At 48.5% G+C, this 12,172-nt stretch overlaps 1 protein-coding gene across 3 annotated transcripts in view; it reads left to right on the top strand.

The window, feature by feature from the left end:
- Window positions 1-12,172, top strand: part of MYOF (myoferlin) — a 156,252-nt gene that overhangs the window by 130,664 nt on the left and 13,416 nt on the right. For all 3 annotated transcript variants that reach the window (XR_005528089.1, XM_039230277.1, XM_039230276.1), the window contains 7 exons: window positions 663-761; window positions 2,287-2,412; window positions 4,220-4,375; window positions 4,847-4,938; window positions 7,839-8,009; window positions 8,583-8,731; window positions 10,787-10,926. Coding sequence is in view for 2 of the 3 variants with exons in the window: in XM_039230277.1 (XP_039086208.1) it covers window positions 663-761; window positions 2,287-2,412; window positions 4,220-4,375; window positions 4,847-4,938; window positions 7,839-8,009; window positions 8,583-8,731; window positions 10,787-10,926 (933 nt within the window). In the remaining variant the exon portion in view is untranslated. The remainder of the gene's footprint in view (window positions 1-662; window positions 762-2,286; window positions 2,413-4,219; window positions 4,376-4,846; window positions 4,939-7,838; window positions 8,010-8,582; window positions 8,732-10,786; window positions 10,927-12,172) is intronic.

Below are 12,172 nucleotides of genomic sequence, written 5' to 3'. Positions count from 1 at the left end.
TGTTTTATAATGCATTGCTGGCTTTAAGGACTAAAGAAATGAATAGTAGAAAACACATAAGGGAAGTTTTATCTAATTTTTATGTGTACACACACACACACACACACAGTGTCTATAGGCCGTAAGAAATCATCTGGAGCTCCTGGGTGGCTCAGTTGGTTGAGCATCCGACTACTGATTTTGGCTGGGTCATTCAGTCATTCATAATCCCAAGGTTGTGGGATCCAGCCCAGTGTTGGGCTCCGTGCTGAGCATGAAGCCTGCTTGAGATTCTCTCTCTCCCTCTGCCCCTCTCCCCCACTCATGCACATGCTCGCTCGCTCTCTTAATAAAATAAAATAAAATAAAATAAATAAAATAAAATAAAATAAAATAAAATAAAATAAAATAAAATATAAAATAAAAATTTTTTTAAAAAGAAAGAATCTATTATAGCTCTGGTCATTAGAGCCAAACCAAGGATGGTCATTTTACCTGTAGCTTCTGGGGAGAAGAATCGTGAATGCTGAATCCATTGTACATGTAAACAAAAATCCTGTAATCTCCCCCGCTTCAGGTTCAGAAGTACCTTTTTCTCTTACCTGTTACATATGGGGTTTCTTGCACTGATTGGAAACCCATGTCAATATTAAGGATTTTTCCATTTTGATGTCTTTCATTAGGAGGAAGAAATCGTTGACTGGTGGAGCAAATTTTATGCTTCCATGGGGGAACATGAAAAATGTGGACAATATGTTCAGAAAGGCTATTCCAAACTCAAGGTACCTGGGCCTGTGCTGCTGTGAGTGAGGGACTGGCATCCATTGCAACTGACCATGGGCAGAGCTAGGTAGAAGACCCAAAGGGGTGATGGGGAGGGGCCAGAGGCACGTCAGGCTTCCTAGAGTCCTCTTGCAATGGGCTTTGGCTTTGCCACGATTCCAGGAGCTTAAGGACAGCTGTTGATTTATGGTTATGTCACTGCCACCTTGGGGCTTGGGGGCATCTGATAGAGGGTTGAGAATGGGTTGGCACCACACTAGTTATGCCAGCAATTACCCAGTTCAACCTGAGGAACCCTAAAAGTCATGCACTTAGAGAACAGCATGAAATGTCAACATGCCTGTTCTCCAAACTGGCATTCATTTCACTAGCTGAAAAGTTGATTCTGTTACATGGGTGTAACATACCATCACAACTATGGACGTGTGTCCAGGAGGAAGGTGAACTGTTGAGCTAGGCAGATCTGGCTATCTGTGATCTCTTGGTTTAATGTTTTGAGTTTCCAATTCTTCATTCTGAGTTTCAGGCTATAACTAATGTGCTTAAGTAGAAGCTAATGGTAAAGTTTTCAGAACACTGCATAGGTAGGAGGGGGGGAAAAAACGTTAAAATGAGAACTATCTAGCTATTAAAATGATTTTACCCATCGAAGTAGAAAAACTCCACATATTTTCACCTTATTATCACAACATCTCCGTGCAGCTCAAGAAACACCAGCATGTAAAGAACCACTAATCTAGAAAAATGATCAAACTGGTCCAGTAGATCAGTCCCAAAACCTCCCTCCCTCCCTCCGTCCCTCCTTCCTTCCCTCCTCTCATTCTTGTTCCTCCTTTTCTCCTGTTTTTGTTATGGAGGTATAATTTACATACAATAAAGGAATCCATTCAGTGGGTTGTGATATTTGTACATCTGTGTAAACCACCCCGCCCAACAAGGCAGAGAACATTTCCATCACCACAGAGAACTCCCGTCGCCCCTTCCAGTCAATTATCCACCATCTCCCATTTCTCCTGGAGACAGCCGATCTGGTTTATCACCATAGATTGCTTGTGCCTGTTTTTACACTCCATATAAATGGGCTCATACCATACGTATGTTGTGCGTTTTTAGCCCACCACAGTTGTTGTGAGGTCCATCACGCTATCCTGTGTATCAGCACGCTGTCCCTTCTTAGTGCTGAGTGGCAGGTCATTGAACAGATATACTGCACTTTGTGTATCCATTCTCCTGAGGATGAAGCTGCTTCAGACCTTCTCGTATCACGGGGACATGTTTTCATTTTTCTTAATGAACACTTAGGAATGCACTCTCTGCATCATAGAGTCACTGGATATTTAACTCGAGAAGAAACTGCCAGATGTTTTCCCCAAGGGGTTGTACCATTCTGCACTCCTGCTGGCGCTGTGAGGGTTCCAGTTGCTCCGTCCACATCCTCACGCCTGCTTGGTAGTGCCAGTCTTCCTGATTTTAGACCCCACCTGTATTTTATTGAGAAATGAAGGATCTGTTGGTGGTTTTCAGGTATATGATTGTGAACTGGAGAATGTAACAGAATTTGGGGGCCTGACAGACTTTTCGGATACTTTCAAGCTGTATCGAGGCAAATCGGATGAAAATGAAGATCCTTCTGTCGTAGGAGAGTTTAAGGTGAGCACCATGTGTGTTTTTGTTCTGTTTCAAATCCACCTTTAATTTCTTCAGAGACCTAGGATACAGGACAGCCAGACTCTGGGGCAGGGACTTGTCCTCTGACATCTGAAGGATGCTACAAGGTGATGACCAGGAAATGGGACACGGGGTGGGGGCAGAAGCCTCAAAGCTGTTCTCAGTGCGTTTCTTTTGTCCTGCCCATGCCATCCAAGCCTGAGTCCTGCCGATTCAGCGTCTCCAAGACCTCATTTCCGCTCCGTCCCCACTGCCTCCTCCCAGCCTTCCAGCAGGACCACCGGGCGACTTCCTGACCTTTCTGCCCTACTCCAGTCCATTCCCCACGCAGCCCGATCTGATCATGTGCCTTGACTCCTGAAAGATGTCGGGTTTGCGTGGCGGCTCAAGTCCTAACTCCTTCCTAAGGCAGAGCTGGCCTTCCACAAGTGCTCCAGCGTCCTGGCTGTGGCGCCCTGCTGCTCGAGGACTTCTCCCACGCCCCAGACACGCCTGGTCCGCTCACAACTCGGAGCCTCCGGGACAGGCTCTTCTGCCTTCCCTCTTTGTGGTCTGACAAACTCGTACTCATCCTTTTCAAGGCCAGCTCGAGGGTCACATTCTCTGTGAAGTGTTCCCTGGTGGCTTCTGGCAGAGTGACTCACTCCTGCTCTGGGCTCCCACAGGTCTGGCTCCGGCCACCATTAAAGCACCTTTCACACTGAAAGTATCAGCTTTTCTGACGGCCCCTCCCTCAACCACAGCCCCAAACCCCAGGCACCTGTGCTACTACTTCCCAACCCTTTCCAACGGCAGACATTGCTAATAGATCAGGGCTACCTAACCTACCCCTGTTCTCAGCATCCTTCTCACTGCGGCTTCCCGGCAAGCACTTAGAGAAGCCCTGTCTAACATCCCTGTGCCAGACTGGGTTCCTTGAGTTCATTTTTGGGTCCCTAATGCCCGGCACACAGTAGGAGGCGCTTATTACTTCACACTGCTTTGCTGGATGAGTGTAGTTGGAACTAAGACCCACATGTTCTGAATCCAACTTGAGTGCTTTCTCTTGTACTTAATCAAGCTCACTTCAGGATGAGGCGTACAGCCTGTCAAGCTGGCCCAATGGCTTGCTCAGTCAAAAAGCATTTACGGGGCCCCTAGACACACCCAGCCCTGTGGCAGGTCTTGGAGATGGTGATGAACAAGACCCAGTCCCCACCCTCAGGAAGCTCCCAGTCTCGTCAAGAATGTAGACAACAGGTAGACAAGTGCAGTGCGGAGGTCAGTGCTGCAGCAGGGGTGAGTGCAGAAGACACATCTAACCCAGAGGCAATCAGGGAGGTTTCCTGGAAGAAGTGATACTTTTTAGTTGAGACCTGAGGGATGAAGAGGAGTGGCCGGAGGAGTGGGAGGGGGCTTTCAGGGGTGACACCAGAAAAGGGAGATCACCCTTAGCACTCTACTGGGTTTAAAAAATAATCACTTTTATTCCTATCTTCAAAAAATGTGCAGGGCTTCACTTTTCACCACCTCTTTTGCCACAATACTGGTCCATACGAGCTCTTGCCTCGATTTGTGCCCGGTCTTCCTGCTTCCGCCCTGCCCTTTCTTCTCCCGTGTAATCAGTTAAATACTTATTTTATCATCATTTTACCTTCCCTACTGGAAATGTACACAGTGTAACAGATGTTGTTCCTTTCACAAAAGGCAGCCCCTGTGGCCGCCCCAGAGTGTACGTGGCCGGGGAGGCCGGGAGCCCTCTGCCCAGGTCACCGAGGGCCCTGTGAGGACATCTGTGTCTCTCTCTTAGGGCTCCTTTAGAATCTACTCCCTGCCGGATGACCCCAGCGTGCCGGCCCCTCCCAGGCAGTTTCGAGAATTACCTGACAGCGTCCCACAGGAATGCACGGTTAGGATTTACATTGTTCGAGGCTTAGAGCTCCAGCCCCAAGACAACAATGGCCTGGTAAGAGTTTGGGTGTGGGGCCTTCTCCTGTAGCAAGATAATTACAGTCATCAGCCACAGTAATTGTCATGTTCTTTCTTTTGGGGCGTCTGTTATCTCACTAAGGGAAAGATACTCTATCCAAACAATGAATTCAGGAGGATTGTCCCAACGGGGATTTATCTGAAAGCTTGAAGGGGCTTTGGATCCTCTGGTTCATGCTTCTCATTTTACAAATGTGACCTCGAGGAGATTTGCACGGTGCCTCCTCACTGCGGCCGCCTCTTCACCCCGCATCACTCTCCGAAGGCGGCTGGCAGTGTGCCGCACGAAGGGACACATTGCTCACACCTCATCTGAGGCGCGGGCACCAGAAACGCCACCTTTTCGGCAGTGTGGGAGCGGGCGAGGAGGCTACTGAGTCTGCCCCAGAAACTGCCTTGAGCTTGCACCCTGCGGTGACACGGCATGCCATCTGTTTTGTCCCCACAGTGTGACCCGTACATAAAAATAACACTGGGCAAAAAAGTAATTGAAGATCGAGACCACTACATCCCCAACACCCTCAACCCGGTGTTCGGCAGGTAACAAACATTCCTAAACGTTTTTTTGTCCTTCGTTTCTCTAGGGCTTATGTATGAAGGACGTGACATGCGCCAGGCTCTGTTCTAGGTCCCGAGACTGTGACTATGAACTAGATACATCTTCTGGTCAGCAGAGCAGGCAGTAAACACGTAGGGTCACAAATGCAAGGGAAAGCGCCATGAAGAAAATAAAGCCAAGTCATGAGATGGGCTTCTCTGAGAGAGATCTGCTCTGAGCCCGGGAGGTCAAGGGGGCCCCGGCCCCAGGGAGGGGGTGAGACAAGGCCCAGAAGTCCAATAGGTTTGTGAGTTGCAGACCAGGAGGGCGGGCAGGGTGACTTCCCTGTAGCCACGTGCTGGTTCACACTTCCCGAATCCAGTTTGTGCTTATTCTCTGGGACATTCTGACTCCACCATTCGGGTCCAGTGAATGTATTAATGAGCCTGTTCAAAACCGAGGGGGGTGGGGCAAAAAGGGAGGGGGTCAAAATGCCCCTCTGTCTTCTGCTCCTGAAAGACTCTTGAAAAAGCATTGGTTTCTTCACCATTACCACTTTAGACTTGTTTCTGGGCTGTTACACTGGTCTCATCAAGGGGATGAGGTTCTTCTCACGGGGAAGGCACATCCAAGTCACCTCTAAATAGGACCCAGATTTTGCAGCTACAGACTGCATCCACATTTAATATGCTGAGCTTTTACTGGGTGCACGCACCCTCTGGAGCCATTTATATGAAACATCTCAACACCTTCACAACTCTGAGGTGCCACTGTTCATCCCCATTTCACAACAGAAGAAACTGAGGCACAGAGAGGAACAGTGCCTAATGTGCCCAGCTGGTAAGAGGCGGAGTCAGGATTCAAACCCAGGCCATCTGACCGTAGCATCTGTGTGGTATCCATGCGAGGCTCTCTGTGGCTGCCACCATCTCATTCCTCGGCCAGCCGATCAGCAGGGCAGGGCGGAGGTCAGCAGCCCCACATGACAAGTGAGGGAACATCGAGCCCGAGCTCTGTCCACGGAGCTAGTACATGGTAGAGCCAAGATGTAGGTAAAAATTCTTGACCAAGCCTCAGGCTTTTTTCCAACATGCTTGGTAATGCTTCATCTTCACGGCAAAGCCACTACCTGTAGAATAAATGTTCTTTGGGCAAAACGTTTGTGAAAACAGCGTTATTTTCCCAGAACCTTGCCAAACGGGAGAATACTTTGTTCTTGTTTGCTGTGTGACCTATATTGTAACTTCTGGCTTTATTATGGTGCCCATCGTCTTCTTTTCTACTCGTTTGTTGGTTTGTGTCCTTAGGTGTGTACCTCCCCCCCAACCCCACACACCAGAGTCTTTGTCACTCACAGTCTCTCAGGTTCACACACACTATTCTCCCTCACACATGCTCACAAACCTGTGACACACACACACGGGACCTCATGCTCACTCGGCTTCTGGGTGCACACATGCACACACCTGCGCGTGAGCACGCACACACACACACTGCCACACACCCCAAAGCTGCCTGCCAGGGCCAGGGAATGGAAATAATCCTCTGGCACAGCAATATGATCATTTTCCTTTTCTTCCGCTGATCCAGCCCTGAGGTCTAGACAGGAAAAGGCACGCAGGGCAGGAAGGAGGGCTCCATGTGAGGGAGACGGGGAGGCAGGGGAAAGCCAGCTTTCACGGGAGAAAGGCGGCCCTGTCTGAATCGTGCGTCTCTGAGGAGCCAAACGCAGGCTTAATTAAGTGGCAGGAAAAGTCTTGCTTGGAGCCACCCGGGGAGGAAGTGATGCTGTCAGGCTCTGCTCAGCCAATCTGTGCCTGGTGTGTGTACAGCCCCCCCCCCCCCCCCCCCCAAGGAGATGCTGGCTCTGTGGCCCCTTGGATGGCTCTTGGTCCCTGGCCTCAGTCTTAGGGGGTGACTTTCTTCTCAGTGGAGACCCTCAGGGATTCTGGGACAGGAATTCAGGAAGGGGCAATCTTTCCTATGTGCTCAGCCATCGTTCAGTATATTCCTGTCACATCATAGCAACATCCAGATCATGTTCAACAGAATGTGTGTCTTCTATAGAATGTTAATTGCTGTTCCAAGAAAAAAGTATTCCTTCGTCAAACCAAGACACCTGGGTAAAAACAGATACTAACTGCAGGACTTCTCAGAGCCTTTAGTTTGGCCAGAGGAAGTGCAAACGAAGTGGTTTTTTTTTTTTCTTTTTTTTTTAAATATCACCACTACCAGGCATTCAGCAAACCAATCATGCCAAATGCTTTCTAAACATTTCTTTGCCTGACCCTTATAACAACATAGTATGGTAGGTACTGCTGTCACCGTTTTACAGATGAGAAAACAGCACAGACAGGTAAAGTAACTGGCCTGGGGTCCCACAGCTAGTAAGCAGCAGGGTTGGGATTCAAACATAGGTCTTTAAAGCCTGTGCTCTCCCCCTGAGCAAGCATATAACTTTGTATTGTTCTTATTATTAACAAGTACTGCTTATCAAGTGTCCCCACTCACTGCCACCCAGGTGGCTGTGCCAGTTACCATGTCTTCCAGCAGCCATAGTCACTGCCTGGGGACTCTCTGAACAAATCCCTGGTTGGGGCAGGGGTTGTTTTTTGTTTTTTGTTTTTTTTCAGTTTGAGAGAGTATGTGCACATGTGAGCACAGTGGGAGAGGGGCAGAGACAGAGAAGAGAATCCCAGGCAGGCTCCATACTGTCAGTACAGAGGCTGACATGGGGCTTGAGATCATGATCTGAGCCAGAATCAACAGTAGGTCGCTTAACAGACTGAGCCAGCCGGGTGCCCCAGAGACCTGTTTTTTTTATTGTTGTTTTTCATTTGTTTTGTTTTTGAGAGATCTGGATAGAATCATAGAGATTCTAATGTTGTGTTTGTTTATTTAGAATGTATGAGCTGAGCTGCTACTTACCTCAAGAAAAAGACCTGAAAATTTCTGTCTATGATTATGACACGTTTACTCGTGATGAAAAGGTGGGAGAAACAATTATTGATCTGGAAAACCGGTTCCTTTCCCGGTTCGGGTCCCACTGTGGCATACCTGAGCAGTACTGTGTGTAAGTTGGCTTGGCCATAAATGTAGACCATTTGCTCCGTCTAACATTTACACCTGGGGAAGCCTTGGGTCTCTACTTCAGCACCTGCCTGTCTTCACTGAACCACTTGGACTCAAATATATACTGTTTTTAATAACTGGACTATCTTTGGGAGAATAGGGCCATAGCATTGCCCAACTCCAGGGCAATGCCCGCCACCCCCCACCTCTGATCAATTTTGTCACGTCCCTCTTTCCGTAAGTGCTTTTGACAGTATCTGGTGAGATACAGCTTGAGATTTCTGGTTTATGAGCTCGCTTATTATGAGGACAGTGATTTGCAGCCAAACCCGTCATTTTCATGGAGGAGCAAATTGGGAGGTGGGGCAAATATCAACTGGCTGAGGTCAAAGTAATTGTGGATTTTAGGTCTCTGAAATAATTTATAGATTTATAGGCAAAAACCAAAGGGTAGAGCCCATTCCCTGCTCCCTCATTACATGGGGACGCCTGTGAGAATAGGAGTGTATGTGTATGAATCCAAGAAGCAGCTCTGTGCCCCCTGGTAACTCTGAGCGTGGGCTGTTACTCACAGTTCTGGAGTCAATACCTGGCGAGATCAGCTGAGACCAACCCAGCTGCTTCAAAATGTAGCCAGATTCAAAGGCTTCCCACCACCCATCCTTTCCGAAGATGGAAGCAGTATCAGATATGGAGGTCGAGACTACAGTTTGGATGATTTTGGTAAGTGCAAAACCATAGGCTGCAAGCTGGTTACAAAGTATAGCAACTTTGCTCGGTCCGCTTTGGGTGGGGGATGGACAGAGTAGTGCCCTAATTATACCACAGGAGACTCTGCACACATGACTGTCTAACAAAAGCCCCATTATAGCAGAGTTTTGCTGTCTTGTCAAGTGTCAAAGTGTACACATTTTCTTGTCTGTCTTGGGTTTCACTTGACCTTTTTAGGTCATAGCTGCTAGAGCTTTGAACACAAAGTTCTAGTCATTAACTAATTTCTATGTAATGCGTAATTAGCTCATACTTTAGCTCAAAAGTGCTCAGATGGTGGTGCAAGAATTTCTCTTGCAGCTTATTCCATCATTCTTCCAGCCCTTCTCTGAGAAGGCTCGGGGATGCAGGGGGTTGGTTTGAGGACTCTTCTGAGTTCACATCTGGCTCACGTCTGAGCTTGGGGTCTTGCTCTTTCTCCAGCAGTAATTTATAATACAATTGGTCCTGACACATAGCCAGCTAGCTGTGCTATGACAAAGCCTGAAATAAGCTTAATAGAGCATAAGAGCTGTGGTGGTATTCAGGGTTTCGCAGGGAGGGAGGGCTTCCTAGAAGAGGTGGCAGAGGAGCTTGCCTTGAAGGGCGCACAGGATACCCAGAGAAGGCTGAATAAAGACACACGGGAGTGAGGGCGCCTTCCTGATCCTCCACTGTCTTTCCCGACATTGCAAGAAACTATGCTTTGTTTCCCCATCTGAAGAGGACTCCGTCAATGTCAGGGGTGATTAAATGCTTAGGCGATATTGATGCCGCGGCCAACACAATGACTTACAAGAAGGATAAGGAATTAAGAGGACCCCCAGATAGTCAAACAACTCCCCCCAAAACTGTCTCCGTCACAACGATCATTCCAATTGCTATTGTTACCTAACAAATCACACCAAGACTTAGCAGCTGAAAAATGCCCACTTTGGCTCCCGGTGTTGCAGGTCAGGATGGGCTCATGCACTGGGCAGTTCTCACCCGAGTCCCTCCTGTGCTCGGCTGCTGTCACATGTCGGGGGGGTGGGGCCAGATTCTAGTCCGCCAGGCTCCATCGAGCTCGATGACCAGGACGGCTCACACACATGGCTGGCGGTTGAGGCTGGCTCTTGACTGAGACTAATGATCAGAGCACCTACTCAGGCCTTTCCAGAAGGGCAATCTCCAGATACTCATGCTCCTTCCAGGGCAGACGGCTTCCCTCAGAGCAAGCGTCCAAAGAGGACCAACCACAAGCCACGTGGCCTCATATGCCCAGCCTGAGAAGTCGCACAACATTCTTTCTCCACACTTGAGTGGTCAGATCTCTCTCCAGACTCAAAAGGAAAAGGACATAGACCCACAGACCCTACCTCTCAGTGGGAGCGGGGTCCGAGAATTTGAGGGCTGTTTATAAAATGCCAGTAATGCTAGCTTCTGTAACAGTTAAGCTTCCCCATGTCAGTGGCTTCACACAACAGAAGTTTATTTCTCAGAAATTGACACTAGGTATTCTGACAGGCAGCAAGCCTTTGTGTCTCACAGCTCTGCCGTTCTTCAACGCAGGCACCTAAGGTTGTTGTTTCTTCTGCATCCACAAGGGATGCATGCGAGGGTATCTTGCATGCGAGGGCTTTACTGTGCCCCATCTGGAAGTGACACACATGTCACTTCTACCTCTGTGACATTCTAGCCAAACTAGGTTGTGTGGCCACACCTAACTGCAAGGGAGGCTGGGAAACAGAATCTGGCTGTGGGCCTCTGCCAGAAAAGTAAATTCAGGCTGCTATTATTTATACATTCTGGTGTGTTCTGGCCCTTTGCTGCTGGCAGCCCACAGGTCAGCTGTGAGCCTGGCTGGGGTAGGGGCCCAGGGTCAAGAGCTATCTCTATCAATGACTCCTTCATAAATCAAAGTTCACATACCGGCCCTGCCTGTCCGGTTTGCAGAGTCTGGGAGGGAGGGCTACATGCCCCTCAGGGAAATCTGGCTGAACTGTCTGCAGACGCCGATCCCCGTTTCAATGCCACTTTGCATTCCAGAAGCCAACAAAATTCTGCACCAGCACCTGGGGGCCCCCGACGAGCGTCTTGCCCTTCACATCCTCAGGACTCAGGGGCTGGTCCCTGAGCACGTGGAAACGAGGACTTTGCACAGCACCTTCCAACCCAACATTTCCCAGGTAAAAGAGCTCTCCGTTTGAAGACCCATTCTCCACATCCCAAATGCAGTGGCAAGAGCTGACACAGATTTGCCTCTTTTATCTCTTTTGGATGCTTTTAGATACACAAGAAATAGGCAACTCAGAATAGCTTTATCTCAAAGGGGAAATAAATTGTCAGAATTTCCAGATAGCTCACTAAATCCAGACAGGAGGGTGACTCTGGCTCAGGATCTCTCCATCTCTTGTCTGTTTCTCTCTCTGAGTCTCTGTTGGTCTCTGTACTTCCTGTGATCCCCTTCCTATGAATCGGAATGTTGTAGAGAGTTTCTAAGGGTTTCATGTTACAATGTAGCCCCAATCTACTTCCAAACGTGGAAAGGATTCATTGCCCCAGCTTGGCCCAGCTGTCCACTGGTGCAGCCTGGTGGGGGGGTCTGGGGAGACACTGTGCTTGGCCCTACTTGGGTCAGGAGGTACTCTCTGACACCAAAGAGCCAGCGAGGAAGCTGGGCTGGGGCACAAGATGGCACATCACGGGGACCACGTGCATAGTGTGGGGGAGGGTTAGTTCCCAGCAGCTGTAGAGCATTTTCCAGAGAAGCAGGAGAGACGTGGCAAATGACAGAAGAGCCCCGGCAGAAGCTTGTCATGAGGAAGACTCCTGGGCTGTGCCAGAAAGATTAGGATTCAGCAGGGTCTGGGGGTGGCTGGAATCTGAGTTTTAACAAGTACCTGGAGGGGTTCGAATGCAGGTGGCTAGGAAATCACAGTTTAAGAAATATTAATCTAATGGATGCAAATCATGTTGACACTGACCACACAATGGTGGACAAGCTTATCTCTAAAAAGTGGCTGCAAGTGCCCTGGGCTTACTAGTTTGTCACTCACTTACTGTTTTTATTCTGTTCCACATTTTAGTTTCTTCCTTTTCTTACTAAGTCCTTAATCAAATAAAATCTTAAGAAATTACAAAGTGAGGAAGATTTCACTGGGCAAATCCACACCTCCTCTATACCCCTCCCTCAATCCCTTCTACCTACCAAACTGGACAGACTGTAGCTGGGTCTTAGGAGACACCCAGATGCCTCATGTTCTGCATCGTGCTTGATGTATCATAGAACCTTGAACCCTAGAGATTAGTTAGAAGAGAGTCAGGATCGTAGGGAAATATATTCCTTTTCAAGAGTCCCTGTTAACTCAGTTTGATCACAGTGCGTTAGGAAGCCAAACTGGTTTCCTTGGTAAACTTCTTAAAGACCAGTCT

This window comes from Hyaena hyaena, unplaced genomic scaffold (genome assembly GCF_003009895.1).
Source record: "Hyaena hyaena isolate Hyena2069 unplaced genomic scaffold, ASM300989v1 scaffold_44, whole genome shotgun sequence".
Classification (NCBI taxonomy): domain Eukaryota; kingdom Metazoa; phylum Chordata; class Mammalia; order Carnivora; family Hyaenidae; genus Hyaena; species Hyaena hyaena.
Note: the sequence above shows the minus strand (reverse complement) of the source record. Positions and strands in the feature narration are given on the sequence as shown.